General features: G+C 43.3%; 1 protein-coding gene across 1 annotated transcript in view; it reads left to right on the top strand.

Moving 5' to 3' along the window:
* myo1d (myosin 1D) overlaps window positions 1–24,441 on the top strand; it is a 108,998-nt gene that overhangs the window by 50,479 nt on the left and 34,078 nt on the right. The window contains exons 16-20 of the mRNA XM_083932761.1: window positions 1,098–1,305; window positions 15,305–15,528; window positions 16,053–16,191; window positions 16,504–16,608; window positions 16,736–16,849. Of these exons, the coding sequence (XP_083788887.1) occupies window positions 1,098–1,305; window positions 15,305–15,528; window positions 16,053–16,191; window positions 16,504–16,608; window positions 16,736–16,849 (790 nt within the window). The remainder of the gene's footprint in view (window positions 1–1,097; window positions 1,306–15,304; window positions 15,529–16,052; window positions 16,192–16,503; window positions 16,609–16,735; window positions 16,850–24,441) is intronic.

The raw sequence follows: 24,441 nt of genomic DNA on the forward strand, positions 1-24,441 counted from the left end.
ATCAAATTATGTGATTTCCATGGCACCGTGCCAGGGGCATCAAGTCTCACACTTGCTTAGCAATTAAGAGGATCTATACGGCACTATAGGTCCTCTCCTTTTCCTCCTTCAGATATAAAATGATCTGAGGGAAGAGGATCTTTCTCCTCTGGACAAAGGTAGAAAAAAGTGCTGTTTTAAACCACATACATGATTTAATTACAAAGTGTTTAAGAAATGTATTAAGTTTTTCTATTAACCTCATAAAAAGCAACAACAACTGAATGACTGTACAACATTTCCTCCAAAAATGTCTAAGAAACACTCAGGGTGCACTCACACTGTCCATCCGTACTGTGCCCAAACAGGTTCCACGGGTAAAGTCTAGTTTGTTTGACCAGTGTGAGTGCAACTGTACCGCGCCTATTTGCAGCACGCTTGCCGGTCACGGACCATTGGAGAGATGTGGGCTTTTGTAAAGCAAGTTTGCACATGTACGAGCACGAGGGTGCGCACGTGTACGAGCACGAGCGTGCGCACGTGTACGAGCACGAGGCCTACGGCGGTTCTGAGGTCATTTCCTGTGCGCCTGTTGGGACATAGAAAAAAGAAGGAGGGGCCATGCGCGGACATTTCAAACAATGGCGGTGAAAGGTTCACGTTGGTGTGATGCGGAGGTGGAGTGTTTACTGCAGATTTGGTCGATGAAAAGATTCAAAAACAGTCGACAAGACGCACAAAAACTCTGAGGTCTATGGAAAGATCTGGAAACAAAGCCACGCATCATGATGACGTCATCAATGCGTGTGACGTGTTACGGCGTGATGACGTATAGGCAGCAAGAAGCATTCTCCGAGGCCCAGGTAGTGTGAGTACAAACGGGCCTGGAGGGGGGGACAAGGACCCTAAAGCACGGGGCACGGTGCGGACGGACAGTGTGAGGGCACCCTTATTTATTTGACCCACTTGCAGAGTAATAACACGTTAATCTACTTCTATCTAGAGCCTACTAAGTGCTCATTCGTGCATCAGTACAGATTTTGAAATAACCAGTTATTTTGTCTTTTGTTCAGCCGCACACCGCTGCATTTTCTCTGATACGATTTCCTCTCCTCCAGGTACAAGATGATCTCAGAGTTCACGTGGCCGAACCACGACTTGCCATCAGACAAAGAAGCAGTGAAGAGGCTCCTGCAGGGGTGTGGCTTCGACCACGACGTGGCCTACGGCAAAACCAAGGTCTTCATCCGCACGCCGCGCACACTCTTCAGCCTGGAGGAGCAGCGGGTGGAGATGGTCCAGAGGATCGTCCTCTTCCTCCAGAAGGTGAGAGTCTGAACTCAGAAAACTGACGTGACAGCTTGAAACTGTAAATGTAAAACTGCTGCATGCACATGGCGGAGTCGTTCAGACAGTGTCTTAAATCATATTTAAATCAGGATTTTCCCTCAAATGTGAACAATTGAACGAACAACGTCTTCTGTTGGTATTCTCATTGAAATTCACCAGCCCTCATTCTGCACATGAAGAACCCGGGAGACTAGAAAACTCACATTTCTGTACATGTTATACAAGCACCCAGGTATTTTCGGAGCTCGTATATATATTCTTGTATTATTAGAGTTGGAACATATCTCTCAGGGTGACAGTCTCTGCCTCTTCTCTCTCTCTTTCTCGCTCTCTCTCTCCCTCTGTCTGAGTTTTCACCCACGCAGCTCTTGTAAAGTTGTGAGTGGATTCAGATTTAATTGATTCAGGATCCGATCCAGAAAACTTTGTCTGTCATCACGAAAATCTCCTTTCATGTGGCTCAACATACAAACAGGACAATGCACTGACAAGCAGTCATTCAACACAGGTTTCTGCAAGCACACACAAGGTCTTAAAAACAGGTATACAGATGGAAAACTGTAAAAAAAAAAATAAAAAGACAAGATAAAAGCTGCGGATACGTATAAAGTGACAGTGCGTCAGAGTTTATCCATTGTTCATTGTTTATTTAAGCTGTTCATTGCAATTGGTATGACTGAGATGTTTTTCTTGGATAGGGGGACTTTATATCGGCGGCCTGATGGCAGAAATTTGGAGTACTTGTGCAGGGGGGTGGGGGGTTGGGTGGGATCCTGTGTAATGAGGTCGGCTTTCCTTTTAACTGCTGGGTGTGAAGTATTGATAATTGATTTTCAGTTCATTTGATTTGATAATTTACCTACAAGTAGTTTGTGAGTGGCCTGATGGGGGAAAAGTAACTGGGTGGTGTTTTTGGGTTTGTTAAAAGTATCTGGCAGTTTGGCCAAACCCTTATCTTAGATTGCTGTATTATTTATAATATAATATAATGATAATAAACTTTATTTGTAGTGCATCTTTCATACAAAATGCAGCTCAGAGTTCTCCACATTGAAAGCTTAACATGCGTAAATAATAGGTGGCACAAAAGAGCAACAGTGATTATGGAAATGAAAAATAAAATAATAAAGGGAACAGGAAGTGAACTCATTTCTGGGTTTTCGGACGCGTTCTTGCATGAACCTATTGAGCGTAATTATGATCAAAAAAATGAAAAATGTGCACAGGCATTTTTATCCAGAGTGACTAACAACAAGCACGTTCAAATTCTGAAGGAAGGGGAACGTCACATTTGTTTTTTCACCACCGCAGCTCCACTCATGCTCTCCAAGGCTGGAAATGATTTGTTTAAAGATGTTAATGAATGGTTTAGAAGCTCAAACACTTTCTCAAAGTAGGTGACACTGAAAAAACAATGCAGCTACAACTGCTTCTAACGCTGTGTGAATATAATAATCAAAGCAAATATCAGGGCGTGTGCTGCCATAGTGCTTCATTCTGCATGACCACGATGTCCTTTGACTCCGGTCAGGTACCTTTGTTGCATGCATGCATACTTCTGGACCAGTTCTCCTTCAGCTGGACTGGTTTTAAAAGATCAGCTGTGAGCGTTGATCCCATCATGCATCACCGATCCAATGACACCTTCAGACGAGGCATGTCAGTATCCTGGGATGATTACGCTGCACGCTCTGACATGTGTCATGGAGAGGGAGGGAGGGATGGGTTTGTAAACGAGGTGTACTGCTGCGCACGGCTGTCAAATCTTAAGACACACTATGCAAAATAACATCTCTGACTGACTGACGGGTGGTTTTGCTCAGAAACACCAGCGCCTGTGTGCACTCTTTGCATACATCACTCGGGCTCTTGAAGCACGATATCAAAGGGTCAGCGACTACACTTGTTCAAGGGCCAGACTCTTTCTGGGCAGACTCTTCTGGGGCCGGTCTAAATGAATGTTATTTGTATTATTTCACCACACTATCATCACACATGAATACTACTCTGTCTTTGTGTCTGTTTTTGTCTGTCTCTTTCCATCTGTCCGTCTTTCTCTCTCTCTCCTTTTCTTCCTCCCCAACCGGTGCAGACAGATGTCCGTCCTCCACAGAGCTGGGTCTGTCTGACGTTCCTGTCTGTTATAGTCGAGGTTTTCAACGCCACCGTACTCTACGGGGGAATTGTTGGGTCTCTGTAAATCATAAATAAGTCATAGAGTGTGCTCTTTACCTACTCTGTAAAGTGTCCTGAGATAACTTTGGTTATGATTTGGCACTTTAAATAAAATGTAATTGAATTTAATTGAACTAGAGTCTCAGCTTTACAGTCAGACTCACAACACTGTATAGGGACCCCAGTATGCAGGAATCTTAGAAAATAACACATTTCCTGCAGGAGAAAACTGCATGTTTTTGCTCCAAACTGTCTGGATTCTTATAAAGTGTGCACGTCTGTAAATGTGAGACTCACGGGGACCCAGAGAACCCATTTTCATTTGGATATCTTGAGGGTCAGAGGTCAAGGGACCTCTTTGAAAATGGACATCCCAGTTTTCCCTCGCAACAAATTCAGTTTAACTGTGGAGAGTTGTTCAGCCACCTTCCCGACAAGCTGGCATGACACGATGGGTACCAACGGGTTCTTTAGATCGTTTAGTTTCATATGATACTCTGTCTCTACCTCTACTCCCCACGATCTCCAGCAACCCGAGACCATTTGACGATCACTGCATTATATCCTACACACTTGGGAAAGCAGTGCACACACATTTAAATATATATAACCTTTCATTATATGTTATATGAGTTCCTCCACATCACTTTGTTTACCTTTACTGTCTCTTCAAGCTCTCGACATGAGAGGGATTTTCCTGCCAAATGAACCCCGGCAGCAGATTGATTGTTTGACCCTTTGCTGGCTCTTCCCACGGACCACCGGGACCATTGTTCCTGCTCCCTCAGGACAACACTATCTCGTATCTCGCAGAATTAAGGTGCTTCAGTAAGGAAGTGTGAGCCCGGAGGATAAACAGGAAGTAAATGAAGGCATTCAGTCATTGATAAAATGTGGCTTATATTGAAATTTGGGTTTTAATTAGCTCCTGTTTCTTAACTCACGGTTTATGGATTAATTCCCTTATTTATTTACTTTCCCATTTATTTATTTTTATAATTAAATTTTTAATGCATTTGTTTCTGTATGATTTTCTTTATAATTGTTTTTACATTAATATCCAAATTTAAAGACATTTATTAAGAAAATAATACAGATATTATTTTTATTTTAATAAAAATAAAAAAGGAAAAATGAAATGGGAAAGTTAATAAATAAATAAATGAATACAGAGGTAAATAAATAAAGATGCTAATTCAATCTATAATTTCTTCTTTATTTCAAATTAATTAAAATTTTAAAATTCAAAGCAAGTGTGACACAGCATTAAAGAAAACATCAATATCCATTTATGTTGCATTTAATCATTTTGCTGCATCAATGCCTACATTTATTTGTAATATTTTGGTACATCTAATGACATATTCATTTATCTATGTAGTTATTTATTTATGTATGTATTTATTTTGTCAGGTTCAGTCCTCCATATATGCGCTCCATGCATATAATGCACTCACTGACAGCAGCATTGACTCCTGTATCCTTCATGCTGTTACTTAAACAAACACCCCAGCCTGAGTCTGATCCGCTGCTGCCAAGCAATCCCCTTATCAGCACCTGGCACACCACCCAGCCTTGTGCCAGGCGGGACTGCGGTGCCGGTGGACTGCCAGCCTACATGACCGAGGCTCACAACGCACGTCTTGTGCCTCCGTTTGCCTCGGTGGATTTCTAATAATACCGTTTAGTTTTAGTAAAAAACACGATTCAAGACGGGTTGAATGGGCCCTTTTAGTGCACATTGAACATTGTGTTTTTCCGTCTTGTTTTACCCTTTAAATTACCATAAACTCTGCTCCTATGAGGAAGGGGGGGGGGGTCTGGAGGATAGGATTGGGACTAGAGGAGGGGGAAGCTCCATCACAGCTCCATTTTTAATCCCTCCGTCCTCTCCATCCTCCAGTCCTTTCCTTCATGTGCTCTCTACCCTCCTCGTCTCCCCGCTCTTGTTGTGCTGCAGCCACTCAATCCGCACCGACCTTTAAATGTGTTGCAACTGCGGGCCCGGTGATGGCCCCACATCCAAACCTGCATCGACAACACTGAGATCTCTACCTTGTACAGTTTAAATCCTCGGCACTCTGAGAAAAAAGGCAGCGTGAATACAGATGTTATAAATTAAACATAGGCCACCCCCACCTCCTCCTTCCATGTTAAGATGAATATTTCATAAACTCAAGCTCAGCCATCCACATCACAATAACTGTCGGCGCTTGTCACAGCGTCGGCGCTGATGAGAAGAGAAACCCCACCCCGAACCCCCTCTTGTGGATTCTGCGCCGCCGCCTTAATTGCCTTCCAAAGCTTTTACGTAGTCTCCGTGCGGCAGGAGGTTTATCAGACGTGGCGAGCGTGATGTCTTTGGTCGTCACGTCTGAGCTGGAGTTAAATAAAAATGACTTAAAAGGATATAAAGAGCCTTATTGTTTGATTTTGTAATGTTTCCCAGGTGGATTACTCGTGTCCTGAGGCAATAAATATTTTTTTGAGAGCCTGCAAAGGGAGCAATCTGTGGATAGCTCTGTACTCAGTGCAAGACTAACACTGCCTGCCTCCTCTCTGCTTAACTGTCCAGAACTGATCCGTCTCCTGCTAGACCTCAGCAGCAACATGATCTCTAATCCTCCGATTCCCCCCCCCCCCCCCCCCCCCCCCCCCCCGTAACCTGCAAACTGTTCATCATCATCTCCACAGAAACATCACACTTCAGTCCCCAAAGCAATTCCAGTCAAAAGCAACTGGACTTGGTTATTTGTCTTTTACCTCTCATCCTAGAGGCTTCATCAGTTCGACGGTCGTTGGCACTTGGAGCACAAAGGGTTCCAGTGACATACCTGGATCTCCATACCAGTTAGTTGGACCAGTCCCAGCCTGGTCCTGGTCCTGGTCCAGTCCCAGCCTGGTCAGATGCGTACCTGAACTGATGAAGCCTCTTGGATGAGAGGTGAAGTCCAGTTGCTTTGGACTGAAATTGCTTTGGGGTAAACGACGACACGGGGAGAACATGCAAACTGCACACAGAAAGGCCCCAGCTGGGATGGGAACCAGGAACCCTCTCGCTGTGAGGTGACAGTGCTAACCACACTACCGTGTCGCCCTTCACCGGCGCGTTTCTGATTACGCAAACGTCAGATAAATTAAATAATGAAGAAACAAATGCAAGAAACACCATTTGTTTGAACTCAAGGATGCAAACAGTCGATTCATTGATTAATCGACTGTTTCAGCTCTGTTAGCTCTCACTGTAGGTATTCAGGGTTCTTGTTAAGTATAAAGGGGACGCCCGTTGAAGTCCATTTAGCCCATCAGGTAATCTACAAACCAGCTGTGCAGATATTTAGAGAACATTTTATACATTACACTGTTTGTATGACCTGTATTGATGCTGTAACGGTTCTGTACGTATGGGTTTTAGTTGATGTGTTTGTTTCCTTCACACATGTTTGAATAGTGCGTGTTATTTTAGGTTTATACTGCTGACGGTCTGCAATATTCCTCCAATCTATTCGGTCCGAGCCCATCTAATTGATGGATGGGCCGCCCAGAGCCGCTCGATTTCATCTTCAATACTGCCTCGTTTAATTAGACTGTGATGTTCAGGATCTCTTTGAACACGTGTCACATCCTTTAGACTTTAAACTGACATAATACTGTGAGGTATGATTAACAGGATCCGTGTGCATGGTGGCGTTTGTGTTTCTGGTGTGTGTGTGTGTGTGTGTGCTGTACTTTATAGATTTATGATAATTACCGCAAGCCTGCGCCTCGGCCCACTGTCTCCCTCTGACGGGCTGTGGTCAGAGCATGTTGTAGCCTCACTAAATTGTGTTGCACGCTCCTGGTTCCTCCGCCTCCCTCCACCCACCGTGTGCATCGAGCATGTCACTGAAAAAGCAGCTCAATATCCCCCAGAGGATGTGGAAACTCGGGCGTTCAGCAGCAGATTGCAGTCAAGTGTGTCAATGGTGCAGACCAGCCTGTCTGTCTCCCCATGAATTGGGTCTTGTTTCTCCTCTCGACAACACGGTGAAGGGGTGTTTTTGGATTGGAGCTTTAAATTGCCAACACAGCAGTTTAGTTAATGGCCTTTTATTAGAGCTGCAGTTCCAATACTGTTGGATTAAAGGCAGTAATGGGTCATCGCTGTGTTCAATTGAAACTAGGGCCCGACCTATATGGGACTTTTCAGACTGATACAGATTTTAGAGGGGAAACATTAATAGATTACAGATATAGTTCATTATTTTAACTGGAACGAAAATAGACCTTTTTTATGTGGATTGTGCAGCGATACAAATATCTTTAATGTATATAAAGTGTGTGCGCGTGTATGTGTGTGTGCGTGCGTGTGTGTGTGTATATATTTAGTGAATTGCATTTTCAATCAATTTCAGAAATGAACACTGATAAATAAAATAATAAAAGTAAAATAAATAGCTAAATATCACTGTATGTTCAGTATCATAAATGCTGACCATTTAAATAAATTATAAATAAATAAAATAAAAAGCTAAAAAGTGCTATATGTTCAGTATCATAAATGCTGACCATTTAAATAAATTATAAATAAATAAAATAAAAAGCTAAAAAGTGCTATATGTTCAGTATCATAAATGCTGACCATTTAAATAAATTATAAATAAATAAAATAAAAAGCTAAAAAGTGCTATATGTTCAGTATCATAAATGCAGACCATTTAAATAAATAAATAATAAATAAATAAATAAAAAGCTTAAAAAGTGCTATATGTTAAGTATCATAAATGCAGACCATTTGAACATATAATAATACAAAAAATAAACATATGACACCACTTCTCATCCACTCTAAGCATCTTTTTCTGCACTAAATGTTCTGTATAAAAAGATTTTCATATCGGAAAAGAGCAAAGATGCTGATACCGATAAATACCGATGTGCCTAACATGTTGAGCCTATATATCGTCCTGGCTGTAACACCAGTTGTCCTGGCTCATGTGACGCGTGAATGCTTTTACTCAAAAACCCTCCCACCCCGAGTAAAACCCCAGCAATCTGTCCCGCTTTGTTGCAACGAAAGATCCCCAATCTGGCTTTGATGAGCTCGTAAATCCCGGGCCCCGGAGCGCGGTGAGGGCAGGCTCCATGATGGCAGAGTCTCTAAAAGGATGATCAGATGGCTTTATTGGCCAGGAGTGTAAGGGGACAGACCGCCAGGGGCCTTGTTATTGGCTTGATTTATCCGCAATCCCCCCGAGTGTCATCTTCATCAGCTCACCAGCATCATCATAGCCAGTCTGCGGAAAAAATGTGTGTGTTTGTGTGCGCTTGTGTGTGTGTGTGTGTGTGTGTGTATGTGACTGGACACACACCTTTTTTAATGAGGCTCCGAAGACAGTGGCGACACTTCATGTCTGCTGTTATCTGATTCATTGTTGCTTTATGGGCTTTTTCTTTTGTTTCTCGCCCTCCAGCCTCGGCCGTTTACGATGTAATCAGTGATTTGTTGCTCAGATAAACACAGTTGTTGATCCGGCGAAGGCCTCCCGTGCACCGTGTGGATTTTTTATCCCCGCAAACATCTTCACTGCGCTCGCTCGCTGAAAATCTAATTTGACCACTTGTTTTTGCTTTGTGCATCATATTAGCACACATGGAGGCGGGGCCTGTTTCTGCGTAGAGATGGAGGATTATGTGCTGTGAGATGTTGTTACAATGAAATATATTTTTGTTAAAGAAAAGGTTTAATTCCCACAGCTGCACAGTAGAGTTTATCAAAGTTTAAGCATGATGTCATCATGAACACTCCTTAGTTAATCTTAAGTTGTGCACTCTTTGCTTCTCTGTTGTGCTTTTGTGCAGCTTTCACCTGATTAATGAATAGAACTCACTCCGTAAACACTTTTTTTACCCTTTCATAACTTGATTTTGTTTTTTTAGGTCGTAATAATTAGAATTATTTGTATAGATATTGACATTGTTGATCGTGGCCTTACTTGCTGTGGGACCGAAACCAAACTACCGTCAGGGTTACGTCAGCAACAGATGCCACATGGAGTCTATAGGAACTGTGACTGGACTTTTTGCGGTTTACCTTGAACTGGCTAAGTCCCCACCACAGCCAGGAAGTGCCAAAAAACTGCAGTTCTCTGAGTGTCCACTAGGGGCATGTATCATAATAGAGCAGTTTCTCATTGACCCCAATGTTAAACAGGCTGTTTACACAGCATCATTAAACCTGTTTAAGGACAAAAAAACATTATAGTCTGTATGTTTAGGTATCTCCATGACAACACTGAGGGAGGTGAATTTTTTTGGACCAGGCTAGTTTTTATTTAATTGGAGGTCAAAGTTTATTAATAATTAGGGGCGTGGTCTCTTGAGTGACAGCTAGCGACTGGCCCTCACTTCTCCTCTGAGGTAAACGTCAGCCAGATGGACGTATCTCCCTCCCCCCAACGTCACATACATGCCCTTTTTTGGTCAGAGGCAATGAGGCGGAGTCAAAGTCTGACAAGATGGAGACTCCTGTAGGCGAGGACGATTGGATCAGTGCTAGAGAGTGAATGAAGAGAGGGAGCATCGTTATGGAGAACAGCGCAGTGACTCAGAGACATAAAAAGTTATTTTTGGCGTTTCCTCACTACTATAAATGCAGCTGTAACAAGTATCTCACTACATCTGTCCTCATTCATATTTTAAGATGCTACAAATTATATCCAGCTACACACAAAAAGCCTGAAGAGTCAAAAGTTGGAGCAGAAGTAATTTCTATGGAGCTGATGCTGCGTCCATGTTTGCTGCTCTATCAATGCTCTGAATGTTGAGTGCAGCTTCTTCAACAGACATTTATTTTACTTTAAGACTAAGAAACGCTTAGTAATCTTCCTATTTTCACTGAGACACATCCATCGCCATTAAAACCATCTGTACATCTCACCCACTGCTTTTTCTGTCAGTGCATGAAAGCTCGTATAAACACCATGATTGGATTGCAATAGTCTAATTTCCTGTAATGAGGCGGATCTTCTCATCATTATTCTTTTTCACAGAGGGAACGACAGAATGTAAACACAATTACTGTGAAGTGTACTGTGTAATAAGAGCAAAGATTACGTATGACACATCTCTCCATTATTGTGATCCTCACACCGCCCTGTAACGCCTCATGAATTTAGTCAATATCTATCTTTTTAAGTCTTCTATTCAGATACATTTGTAGTGAAGACATGCTGTTTATATAAAATTATACTATGTACATTATCAGCTAGCCACTTTTTTCTGAGTCATGCCAAAAACAGGAGATTATTTATATATGAATAATATATGAGGAGCTCTTTTCCAAAACGCTATAAATCCATTTTAATTACATTTTTTACCTAGACCCACACATTTGGTTAATATTAAATGTATCTTGTCAAAATGGTTTTTATGGCTCAGTCTGAACGTGTTGAACAGACGGACGACACAAAAAACTCTCCTGCTTCAGAGCGCCGCCATGTTGGATCGCATAGAACGCTCACTGAATTCTGATTGGTCGAGAGGACGTATCGCATTTAGGCTAAAAATAGGTTTGGCGCTGGTCGCGGATTGGAAAGGAACTGCATCTTGAGACCATTTTAAACAAGGAAATATAGAGATTTGGCAGAAACACTGATGAAGCAGTGAAAAGGTTCTATATACAGCAAAGTGGCATGACACATCTTCAACCGCTTATCTCGGGGTCGCGGGGGGGGGGGGGGTACACCCTGGACAGGACGCCAGTCTATCACAGGACACATAGAGACGAACAGAGACAGACAACCATTCACACCTACGGGTGATTTAGAGTCATCAATGAACCAAACACCTGCACGTCTTTGGACTGTGGGAGGAAACCGGAGAACCCAGAGAAAACCCACGCAGACACGGGGACAACATGCAAACTCCACACAGAAGGGCCCCAGCTGGGATGCAAACCTGGAACCTTCTCGCTCTGAGGCGACAGTGCTGACCACTACACCACCGTGTAAATAATATATATATATAAAGTATGTGAGTAAAATACAATTAGAAAGATGAAATTAAGAATCACATAAAATGGCGATAATAACATGAAAGAGTGCGTCCACTATATGTTGACCCACAGTATATATCCCCACATAATTTCTATTAAGCTTTAAAGGGTTGAAATTCCAATTTAAAGCACTCACAGTTTAGCATTTACACCAGGTTTCAGTTGACAGTTCTGTTTGACCCAGTGCACGCTCTTAAAGCTCTGCCTCATTTGCCGTACCGCTCTTGAGTCCGCACTACCGCTCTCTGAATATAAATGAAAGTAACTTTTAACCTTGCTCACAGAGAACAACTAAGTCAGCTGCAGCCGGGGCCGACAGTGAAAACATTCAACGTTCGCATGTGGGAGAGTCAGCTCAGGGGTCGATTAGTGATGAATATGTTTCTCTCTCTCATCCATAATGTATCAGAGACGGTGCAGCGTGGAGCAAACAGGAGGATGAGGTCGTCAGCTGCCAGAAAAGCAACATTCGAGACCTTAAAAAACCGGATTAGAGGAGCTATTTTTGAACCTGAATACATGTTGCTGGCTTAGCATAAACGTAAGATAATCATAAAGAATATAGAGTGTTTAGATTTAAATACAGTCTGTTTTTCTTTGTCTTTCTATAGATGAAGCAAGGTGAAACATAAAGGGTGATTTATCATAGCTTGAGGCTCTGTTTTGAGCTGTAAGGCTATGTTTCAGGTTATCAAATGTGTCTTTTTAAAATCTTTATTTAGCGTTAGACGTGTGGATTTTCTCAACCCACAGAAGAAGACTTAATGCTTTTCGATTTTTATATAATTTAATTTAGAGGTGCATGGTTTTCAGAGAGAGAGAGAGGCCTCAGAAAAGACATACAATGAGACAATCTCTCCATTGCAAAGACCTGGACAAATAATAGCTGCAAAGTAAAATTGATATGAACTCAGTTTAGCAGCTTACATCTTTCTTAAGAACCACTCATCCAAACAACTTCACTGCGCTTCCTTAGATCCTCGTCGCGTCCTCTAGCAATGTATTCAATGCTAGGAGTATTTGTGTCATTTGCTAAGAGCTAGCTGTTTGGGACCAGGTTATTTCTGGGAACAAAAGCGTTCATTCTGCAAGTGACATCGCTGATGCTGGAAAACTTTGAGTTGGCTTCAGTGTAGCATCTCTTGTCTCTCTTTCTTTAACTGTTCTTGGATTTACTGTCACTGTAGCCAGGTCACCAGGAAGTGCACCGATCTTTGAAGCTGATGCCGCATCGTGGCCAAATGATGCCATTAGGCCCAAAATACTTTCTTACATGGACTTAAATCCTGAAAGAAGGGTTTCTAAATACGTGGATATTTTTTTTTTTGGAGTGTCACAACCCCAGCAACATAATTTGTGTGAACCGTAGACTGTATAAAAAATGGACGTAGCCTCTCCGTCGAGGTCCGTTCTCTCAACTTGATCCACTCGTCCTCGCTTAATTATTCATAAACTTAAACCTCCAATAAAATTAAAACTAGCCTGGTACTAAAAAATTCACCCGCCTCAGTGTTGTCATGGAGATATGACCTAAACATACAGACTAGAATTTTTTAAACAGGTTTAATGATGCTGTGTAAACGCCCGGTTTAACATGGGGGTCAATGAGAAACTGCTCTGTTATGAAACCTGCCCCTTGTGGACACTCTGAGAACTGCACACAGGCTGGCCTTCTTTCACTGATCTCAGTGTGATGCAGCTTCTTCTTAAGTCCATCCTCTTCTGAGCTGCATCCTTCAGTCGTGGCTCTCCTTACATTAAAACGTTTACATGTCCTTACATAGAGATTTCACAATAAGAAAATAAAGCCAAAGTACATTTGCATCTGATATTGTTGCAAGGTTATAATCTTAAAGCTCAACTCATATCCGATGCTTCCATATTCCAGGAGGGCGCGTGACTTATCTTCTTCTCTGCAAATTACTGCACAGTTTTGCACAGTTTCAATATGCAAATGCAAGAAATCCCTTTTCAGCGCCGTCGGCCACCCCCACACTTTGAGAGATTAAATATTCATGATCCCCGTCGTTACTTTGCACTACACTTGCAGCCTCTTGTGCAGTGTTGCCTTTAATGTGTGGCTGTCAGGGTCTGTGACGCTAAATGCACTCTATCACTGATTATTTTGGATTATTTAGGTAAAATGTATAAATAACTGAGAGGTGTGTGTGTGTGTGCGTGTGCGTGTGCGTGTGTGTGTGTGCGTGTGCGTGTGCGTGTGTGTGTGTGTGTAAGAAAGAGAGATAAAGAGCACAGTAAAAGAGGGAGCATATGGTGGTGGTTTTAGTGAGGGCGGATCAGGAGTTATGGTTCCCTGGAGGCCTACTTTCATCTATTATTCATGTTTTATAGGGTCTGATAGCCACTCAACCTATGTTTGGTTACAGGCAGGCTTGGGGGTCCTTATTTTAGTCTGAATACATATTACTCAAACATCACAAGCACTGGTGTACAATAAATAAACAAATAACAAGGTATTATCAATTCTAATGATGAGTCATGAAAAAAAGGTCTTTGCATAATTGTAAAATGCTAACATGATGCATAGAAATACACATTTCTCTACTTTTACAGCAACACACAGCTGTATTTATAGCCATCGTCCTGACTATGATTCAGATTTGATTGCTTACCTCTTTATGGTCAGCTTTTTACCACCGGTGCATAAGTTAAAAATAGCCCGGTGGGGCGGCCTGTGGCACAGTGATTAGAGCAGTGGCCCCTTGTAAAGAGGCTGAAGGTCCTCAAGGCGGCGACCGCGGGTTCGACTTCGACCTGCGGCTCTTTGCTGCATGTCCCCCTCCCCCTCTCTCTCACCCCATTTTCTGTCCGTCCTATATAATAAAAGGCTTGAAAACTGCCAAAAAAATCATCTAAAAAACAAAAAATAAATAAAAAATAGCCTGATCAGAGACAAATATTCTACTAAGTTAATGAATAAATGTCCCCTCAACCGCTTGTTCCTCCCTCCAGTGCTAAAAGTGAAAATCTGTTGACAAAGATATGCATGGTAATGCTTAAAGGCTGAGGCCGCACTGCCATGCTGTTTGAAAAAAGGGAAAAGGTCAAAGTGCAAAGTGAATAAAAATCATAGCATTGGCTGCATATGTTGAAAAATAGGATATATAATAATTATTATATCAGAATCAGAATCAGGTTTGTTGCCAGGCAATTTTCATTACAAGGAATTTGACTTGATCTGACAGTGCCCACATAAATATAAACATGAACACAAGCAAACTAAACATAAAGCATTGAATTATATACATGAAATATAAGTGAGTGTATTTGCATGACCAGTGCAGGTGGTAGTGTGCAAGGTAAAGTCTGCAGTGAAAGGGGGGGGGGGGGGGATGTTAATATAACACCTGTGATTTATAGATTTATATATAGTATATTATAATATTAAATTATAAATAAAACTACTGACAATAAGGGGGTGTCAATAAGAAATCTACTAATATTTAACGTTTTTGAAACCAAATCACAGCACGGATCTTTCTATGGTGTTCCTCAATGTGTGAGTGTCTTTTCCAAGCAGGCTGGGTCCAAAGTAGGGTCCTGTTCTGTTGCCATGCATTATGGGAAATGTAGGATCCTGCGTTGATATCTCAGCCTCTCCTGCTTCAATATCGATTCATTTCTTCTTTGTAATCTGTCTCTCGTGAGTCCCTCAACCTTAAAGGAGCCGTGCTGTAGTTTCAAGCATGTTAAGTTAGCTTCCTTAACTGACTACGCTGTCATCATGTTGCCCCGTGTCTCCAGGTGTGGAGGGGCACCATAGCCAGAATGCGATACCGACGGATGAGAGCGGCCCTCGTCATCCTGCAGGCCTACAGACGCTACAAGGTGAAGTCTTACGTCCGCGAAGTCAACCGGCGTTTCAAAAACGTCCGATCAATGAAGGATTACGGCAGACACGTGAAGTGGCCGACGCCCCCCAAAGTCCTGCGCAAGTTTGAAGAGGCACTGCGGAGCATCTATAACAGGTACGAACATGTTCTAGATTACTTTACTTTATCGTTAAATGTGACTGCTGTACATCTGCTGCCATTTAAATGAGGCGGGCGCTTCTTAAGATGAGATGTTTTTAAATTGAAAGCTTTCTATTGTCTGAAGTGGCTGAACTAAAAGTGGATCTGACCCCGTGTGCAGGAGAGAAAAGCACGGCCTCGAGTGTTAGTTTACATCCAGATGAGTCCGTCTGAAGCGACTTACACATGTTTCCTTCTGCCTTGGGCTCACGCTGGGCATTGATTTTTCCTTCCTCCATCAAACACTCATCACGGCCTTTCATCCCAGCGTCTGTTTGTTTGCTTTTTTTCTATTTGAAGTGAGCACAGTGAGAAAATAGCCTTCCTAGAGAATGATGTTGGCTGTCAGGATGTGTGAGTGAAAGGCCAGTGAGTACAGTGCAGCTGTTATATCGTCCCGCTGACCCAGCTGTGCAGTTATCTCAATGGAGAAAGTCGATTTCTCCACTTCTCTCAGTGGTGTGTGTGTTTGCCTCCAGGTGGTGGGCATGGACACTGATCAAAGGACTCTCTCCAGAAGAGGCCCTGCAGGTGAGGGCTAAGGTAGCCTGTCTGGAGGCCCTGAAGGGCCAGCGAGCCGACTTGGGGCTGCAGAGAGCCTGGGAAGGAAACTACCTGGTGAGTAGACGGGTCGTGGGGTGGAGTACAGCCGTACGTAAGTGTGTCTTTAGATGTTTGCAGGAGAAAACTAAACACTAACAGAGAAGAAAGACAAGATGAACTATAGACTGAGAGATTCCTTTATGCATGTTTGTCTTCAACGTATTGCCGTGAACAGGTCGTATGATACGAAAAGTAATTAAGTTAAATCTGCAATCAGAGTAGATGTAGTTTGGCAGTATTTTGGTTGATTTGGTTAATTACCCTGCCTATTGAGAGTGTGTATAAGACACCACCTGACAGATTTTTCTGTGTTTCTGTGTCCGACAGAAGCGAGACAGCCCTGATACAGCTGCATCCTTCACACTGGTGTCCAGCGAGCTGCAGCGGAAAGACAAGTTCATGAGAGTTTTGTTCTCCTGCAACGTACGCAAGGTAGGAGGAGGCTTTTTGTGTGTGTGTGTGTGCGTGCGTGCGTGTGTGTGTGTGTGTGTGTGCGTGTGTGTGTGTGCGTGCGTTCTTATCCTGTGGGGTGACTAATGAGGAGCTTTGTGTTTCCCAGATCAACCGTTTCCACAAGGCGGAGGACCGGGCTGTGCTCATCACTGACCGCCACCTGTACAAGATGGACCCCCTGAAGCAGTACAAACCCATGAAGAGCATCCCCCTCTACAACGTATGACACACACTCACTACTTTAACTGCCTTTATTACAAACACACGGTGGCAAACAGAGGGCGCCTCATTAGACGCAGGCGTAAAAGCCTTTTTAGTGCAGATTTCCAATAAAGTTTCAAATCGTGGCTTAAGAGGAGGAGAGATCTACTGGATGCAAAGCCATAAAACAGGATTCACGTGCACGTCACAATGAGGTGGTTAAAAGCAGAATTGCTGCAAAATGATGTTCTGATTCATCTAAAGTGTAGCCTTAATTTCGTGCCCCCCCCAAAAAACACTTATTAAAAAACAATGCACCCTTTATTAGATCGAAGTGTCTTGTCGGTTTATGTTTCTGAGCCTCTGTTAAACTTTTGTTAAACAGAGACACTAAGAGAAACAACCATCTCATCATACCGATACTTTAACATTTTACTTTTTAATCAGCTGTGAATTCAGGCAAGGTGAGTTTATCCAAGGTGTTATTCTGTATATAAGATCCATCTGAGGAGTCCAGTGTGGATTTTTAGAGTAGGAAATATGAAAGAGCTAAATCTAGGTGCTCAAAATCCTGTTTATTTTGAAAACTTTGCTGTAATCATTCATTCATCTTCAACCGCTTGTCCCTGTCGGGTCACGGGGGGGGGGGGGGCTGGAGCCGATCCCAGCTGACATCGGGCGTGAGGCGGGGTCCACCCTGGACAGGACGCCAGTCTATCACAGGACACATAGAGACGAACAGAGACAGACAACCATTCACACCTACGGGTGATTTAGAGTCATCAATGAACCGAACACCTGCACGTCTTTGGACTGTGGGAGGAAACCGGAGAACCCGGAGAAAACCCACGCAGACACGGGGAGAACATGCAAACTCCACACAGAAGGGAGCAGGGATTCAAACTAGGAACCCTCTAGCTGGGAGGCAACAGTGCTAACCATCATGTGAAATAGTCATTGAGGGGAATTCACTCTTTAGTTGAAGTTAGACACAGAAACATTCATAAACAACATCTCGATGATGAGTTTACGTCGCCATAGCTGGCTGGGTCGAATACTGCACGGTGCTCGGACTGACGTTGATGTCAAAAACAGAAAAAATGCTTTAAAAATATAAAGAGATTCAGAATAAAACATTTAACCATTGAGATTAAGTTTAAAATGAATGAAAAATAGAAGAAAACATGATAAGCAACAGTGATATTCATAATTGAATCAACCGTGTGATACAGACTTCTGCACTTCTGGACCAGTTTAATTACAGTGTCTTGTTACAGTGCGAGACTGTCGCGTTCATCAGACTCAGAGCTTCATTAGAATCAAACGTATGAATTGCGTATGAATAGTTTAATTATTTTATGATGGAGTGCAGTAATGGGGTTATGGTTAACATGCGTCTCATGCTGTAGCTTTAATGGGATGACTTGTACAGTGGAGAACTAGGATGAATGTTATAATCCAGCGTGCCCTTTATGACCCCCACACAACCCTCAACACTGCATAGTGACGCTTACGTGAAATAATATTATAATAACGTAATAAAAATAAATATAAAACCTTTTATTACAACATAGAAACAATACACCATAAAAAGACTATAAAATATAGGTATCAGAAGGTCACATTTAAGGTTCATAATGTAATAAAACAAGTACATAAATACAATATTGATATACAGCAGACAGACATCAGCAACATGGTATTGTTGCACATCCGGCTGTGTGTGATATCAGAGGTGACAGTATTATCTCTGATGTCCATGCTCACCAGCTCGTCCTCCTGTGGCAACATGTCAACATGCAGAGATCTCCCTCAGCTCCATAATTGGCTGCTTTACTTCATATTCACACTGTGATAGGCCCATTAAGGTGCTGCACGCACGCAGCACACCAGGCTGTTTCCATGGCAAATGTGTGTGTGTGTGTGTGTGTGTGTGTGTGTGTGCATGTCTGTGTGTTTGTGTCTCCTGTGTGTGTGTGTGTCTGTGTCCTGTGTGTGTCCTGTGTGTGTGTGTGTCCTGTTTGTGTGTGTGCGTGTGTGTCCTGTGTGTGTGTGTGTGTCCTGTTTGTTTCCTGCTTGTGTGTGTGTGTGTGTGTGTGGACTTGATGCCCCATGTATGATTTTCTGTTGTTGTTTTTTTCATAAGCACAGAAAAAACAGAAATTACATTTAAGGTGGAGTTTCTTTTCTTTGATTCTCTCCAGCAAATGTAATTCATTTGCAAACAAGAGGCTGCAGTTGTTGATTTATTTTGTTTTTGTGACCTTTTGCTCAGAAAACGACAGTTTGATGTTTGTAGAAATATGCTTATTGGCTTTCCTGCCAAGGGCGAAGACTTTTTTAATGCTGTGAACGTAAATGGTAAATGGACTTGTACTTATAAAGCGCCTTTCTAGTCAGTGTGAGTGCAACCGCTCCGCGCATAACTGCGGTCAGCTGGCCGTCCACAGCCCGTCTGAGAGAGGTGGGCTTTTGTAGAGCACATTTGCACATGTACGAGCACGAGCGTGCGCACGTGTACGAGCACGAGGCCTATGGCGGTTCTGATGTCATTTATGTGCGCCTGTTGGGACAGAGAAAAAAGAAGAACGGACCATGCTCAGACATTTAACAACAACAACAAGTGTTTACTGCAGATTTGGTCGATGAAAAGATTCAAAAACAGTCGACAAGACGCACAAAAACTCCGAGGTCTACGGAAAGATCTGGAAACAAAGCCACGCATCGCCATGACGTCATCAGTGCGTGTGATGTGTTACGGCGTGATGACGTATAGGCAGCAAGAAGCATTCTCCGAGGCCCAGGTAGTGTGAGTGCAAACGGGCCTGGAGGGGGGGACAAGGACCCTAAAGCACGGGGCGCGGTGCGGAAGGACAGTGTGAGTGCGCCCGTATTACAGCTGTGGGGTGGGCAGCAGTCCTCACTCTTAAAGGTGTAAAAATCAACGACTGCCAAATCTCCGTTCTGAAAGAAAACAAAGAGAAGAGAACTCCTCCCTTTAATGGCTGTGTAAAACAAACCCAGATGATGTTTCTGACTCACCTCTCTTGTTTTGCTCTCCACTGTGACACGTTTATTGCATCACGCAGCTTTATCCGCGCCGCTGACCTCGGGGGTGAGGCAGAAATGAGACGGGAAGTGAAGGTGTAATTCATGAATCCGCCCCCGTCGCCCGGTGGAATGAGTGAGAGATGAGGGCCGCTGTGGTGTTGACAACTGTGACGAGACATCCCGCGCGTTTCAACCCGACAAAGTGACAAAGAGAGAATTAGTGAGCTCGGAGACGGACACCTGAAGCCTGTATCGCTGCATCGAGACGGAGTCGAGACAGATGGTGGCAGACAGAGAGCAGTGTGAGTTAGGGAGATTTTTAGTTATTGTTCAGTCAGAGAGAGCAAGTCACACACACACACGCACACACAAAAACACACACTGAGTTGATGGATGAGGCTCAGTCCCTTATTCCAGGCATATGGAGAGCCATCAGGGTAGAAGGATAAAGGGAGGCACATAGTGTGGTTCGCAGCTTTTTGCACATTGGTAGTGACACAAAAAGAGTAATACAGTTCACACACATTATACCTAAGGATGAACTCGATGGTAAAGACACACACGGCTGTTTTTAACCCCCTTTTAAACCATGAAACAGCATTTTTTGTGTCTGTTGTTTGATGTAACAATTAAGAATTTATGGACATTTTCTCATATGAACTCTGGACAATGTCTGAAGTTTCCCCTTTCACACACGTCGCTCACATGAGGGGATTGTGTGTGAGTTGGGTTCTCACTGTAAATACCACACTTGGTTTAGGCGAGGTGTTGCGCCTGTGGAGAGCATGCAGGAGGCAGGACATGGAAGAGAGTGCAGTGCGAACACATTTTTAGTTTCTTTGTAGTGGCATAAAGACTCATGAACAACTGAGTCTTTTGTCGTTCCTTCAGTTTGAGTTTGTCGGATGATTTCAGAGTCAGCCCTTATCGACAGAAGTCCCTGAATCTCTCCGTCCCTCTCTGACGTTTTTGTTACAGTCTTTGTGTAAATCACCTTTCTTCTTCACCCTGCGATGTCTGTTTTCTATCAATTTGCACGATGGAAACCTTATTCAGCTGGCAGGGTGAAACTGTTCGATGTCTGATCCCACTGATTCAGACATTCGCGTCACATCCAGCCCCTTCAGGTAATGTCTAGATCATTTCAGGTTTGCATGTAGCTTAAGCCCCCCACCCCTTTTGAGAGCCGAGTCAGTGCAATATGCAGCATGGCGTGTGGAAAGAAGCCCATAAATCATGCAAAAATTAAAAAATCACTTGAATATTGTAGTTAATTGTAGCCGCAAAGGAACATGTGATGCTACTCATGATGTCGATAGATGTGTAGATGTGTTAACGCCGATGTGTGAGTGTCCGTAACGGTTATTTCCATGTCCCGTGTATAAAGCTTGAAAAATAATCCACCAGCAAATGTCCTGCATCTGATATCTGACGACGGCTAATGATGAAACAAGTGGCGTCCAATTTACTAGCTAAAGATTTCAAACACTAGGGGTAGGGCCCTTAGAGGGATTTGTGATCGGGCCAAAAATGTGGATTAATCCGCATCTGGGAAGATTCCTCAACAAATGCACTTTTTTCTACTCTTTGAGTGAGCAGCTGTTTTATGGATGACTTGTGTTTTAAATGAAAGTATATATTCTGTGAGTCCAAAGCCTGTTGGTTCCTACTGAAGATGCAAATCTTTAAAAACACACAAATACATATTGTTTCATTTTCCAGTCACCATCGCATCACTGATTACAACCCCCGCCCTGCCGTAGCCATGACGCCGGGAGTTTTTAAATGTCGAGCTGAGTGGGTGAGTGAAAAGGTGAAAAAGTGCAAAGGCGGGTGAGAAGAAATGTAATGACAGAAGGAGGGGTGAGGAGGAGATGGAGATGTACTGAGGGCAGGGAGCCACAGCGGCGTGATGCGGAGCTATCGATCGCAGAAGGTCAAACAGAGGGGAAAGCAGTTAGCTCATTGTTGATTAGCACTGATGGGCTAACACCACAGCATCCCCCTTGGCTGCCCTATTACTTTGTCTCTGCTGCTGCACCTGCAGGGCAGAATAAAGGCTGATAGATGGCTGCTGCTGCAGTGAGGAGCCAATTAATGCCTGTGCGGCACAAGTGAGATGGTTACAGCGGGGCTGGTAATTTATCATCTTTCAGTGGAATATCGTGAATAATCGTCATTTTGAGGTGTTCAGATACGTTGTCTAAATCAATAATAATAGCAAACACATTTATTTATTTGTTTATTTTGGGCACGTCAGATAGATCAATCATCATCACACAGTATCTTGGTTTAAATCATACATTTCATGTTGCAAAGGGAAAGTGGTAGAAGCAACAGCTTATCTAGTCCCGCCCCTGTTACCCACAGAATGCATTATCTTTATCATACTTACATCATCCGTTGCTCTCTTTCACTTGTCCTGCTCATGCTGTGTTCGACTACCATGGGAAGTCCAAAGTTTCGGACCTCCAATTAGGCTAAGTGCACTGAAATGCCTGTCAAAGTGGAACCTCCTGCTATCGAATTCGGGGTAGGTAGATCTCCCTTGAATTTGATAGTAGGAGGTTCCACTTTGACAGGTATTCCAGTGCACTTAGCCTAGTTGGAGGTCCGAAACTTCGGACTTCCCATTGCACTCAAACACAGCATTTCTCTCAGCGCACGTGTCCGGGGGTGCGTCAGAGGTGAGGCAGGGGAAAGAGCGTGGGACTTGCAAGAAAGGTAAGAATTGCTTTAAGGTGTTAAAGAACACGACGGGACGTCACTGCAGCTCCAGATCTGCCTGACGCTGTGTGAACGCAGCCTTAGACGTTGGAAGAAGGTAGAAATATATCATCCAAACTATATAAAAATGTTTATCCTTTACACTCGTCTGTAATGTTTCTATCACAATGCTGAAAAACCAATGCCCGTTCTTCATTTGGACAACACTTTACGTTCTGATCCTTGCACTAAAGATTTTGCAAATACGCAGTAGTTAATATTTGTTACGTATTTAATTCACGCTTGTACAAAAACACACCTCTCTTGTTGTTATTTCATACCATTTATTTATTGAATTACGATGATCTATATCAGAATATCGTCCAGTCCTCTAACACTGTACGTTTTCTTGAATAAAACAAAAACAGATGAAGGAACGTTTAAATTCCTCCTCCACCCACCCCCATCTCACCCCTCTCCCTATCTACTGCTGTCTTTTCCCCTCTCTCTCCTCTCTGCTGCCGCTTCTCTCTTTCCCGTCGTTGTCATGCCAACTTCCCAGGAGACAGCGTTGTCATGGATACCGAGCGGCAGGGCAGATCAGCTGATGTCTGGTGTTGTTCAGGCATGTGCACAGATCAGTCTGCTGTACGTGCACTCTTTTCTTCTCCCCCAGCGAGGCTTGTTTGTGATCCCAGAGGCTCCCGTTTCTTTCTCTTTCTCGCCTTGTTTGTTGTTTTTTCATTAACCCGTTGATCCCTTCACCTCCGTCTGTTGTTTCTTAACACCACCCACAACTGTAGTGTGACTGGATAGACTTTGGTTTTAAGGATAACATATAAACATACTCTGCAGGCAAAAGCATAATTTTTATAATGCACCAAAAAACACATTAAGGGCGCACTCACACTGTCCTTCCGCACCGGGCCAAAACAGGTTTTTCGGGTCAAGTCTAGTGCGTTTGACCAGTGTGAGTGCAACCACTCCGCGCATAACTGCGGCCAGCTGGCCGTCCACGGCCCGTCTGAGAGAGGTGGGCTTTTGTAGAACACGTTTGCAAATGTACGAGCTCGAGCGTGCGCACGTGTACGAGCACAAGCACGAGGCCTACGGCAGTTCTGAGGTCATTTCCTGTGCGCCTGTTGGGACATAGAAAAAAGAAGGAGGGACCATGCGCGGACATTTAAAACAATGGCAGTGAAAGGTTCACGTTGGTGTGAGGTGGAGTGTTTACTGCAGATTTGGTCGATGAAAAGATTCAAAAACAGTCGACAAGACGCACAAAAACTCTGAGGTCTACGGAAAGATCTGGAAACAAAGCCACGCATCGCCATGACGTCATCAATGCGTGTGACGTGTTACGGCGTGATGATGTATAGGCAGCAAGAAGCATTCGCCGAGGCCCAGGTAGTGTGAGTACAAACGGGCCTGGAGGGGGGGGCAAGGACCCTAAAGCCCGGGGAGTGGTGCGGAAGGACAGTGTGAGTGCGCCCTTAGGTGTTTATTTACTTCACTTTGTTTACTTGCGTCCGTAGATTTCTAAATCAAATCTTCTCAGAAACCACGATTTTTATGAAAAATGACTTAAATATGTATTTTGCTTCCTTAAAATGTCTTTTTTTTCTGGACTAGTGGAAAGAAAACAACCACAATACACATTTACACTTTGTCAGTTTGTGTATGTTCAGTAGATTTTTCTTAAATGCACCAAAAGGTGTCATTAGATAAGCTCTTAAGTTATGCAAAACGCCGTTCATGAGATGGGGATGAAGCATCTCAGAGGCAACGCTTTGCCCCGTAAACATCACTGGTGCCCTGAAAGCCTCACGTCATGAGTGGCTGCACAGCGTAGCT

The sequence above is a fragment of the Echiichthys vipera genome (assembly GCF_963691815.1).
Source record: "Echiichthys vipera genome assembly, chromosome: 18".
NCBI lineage: Eukaryota > Metazoa > Chordata > Actinopteri > Perciformes > Trachinidae > Echiichthys > Echiichthys vipera.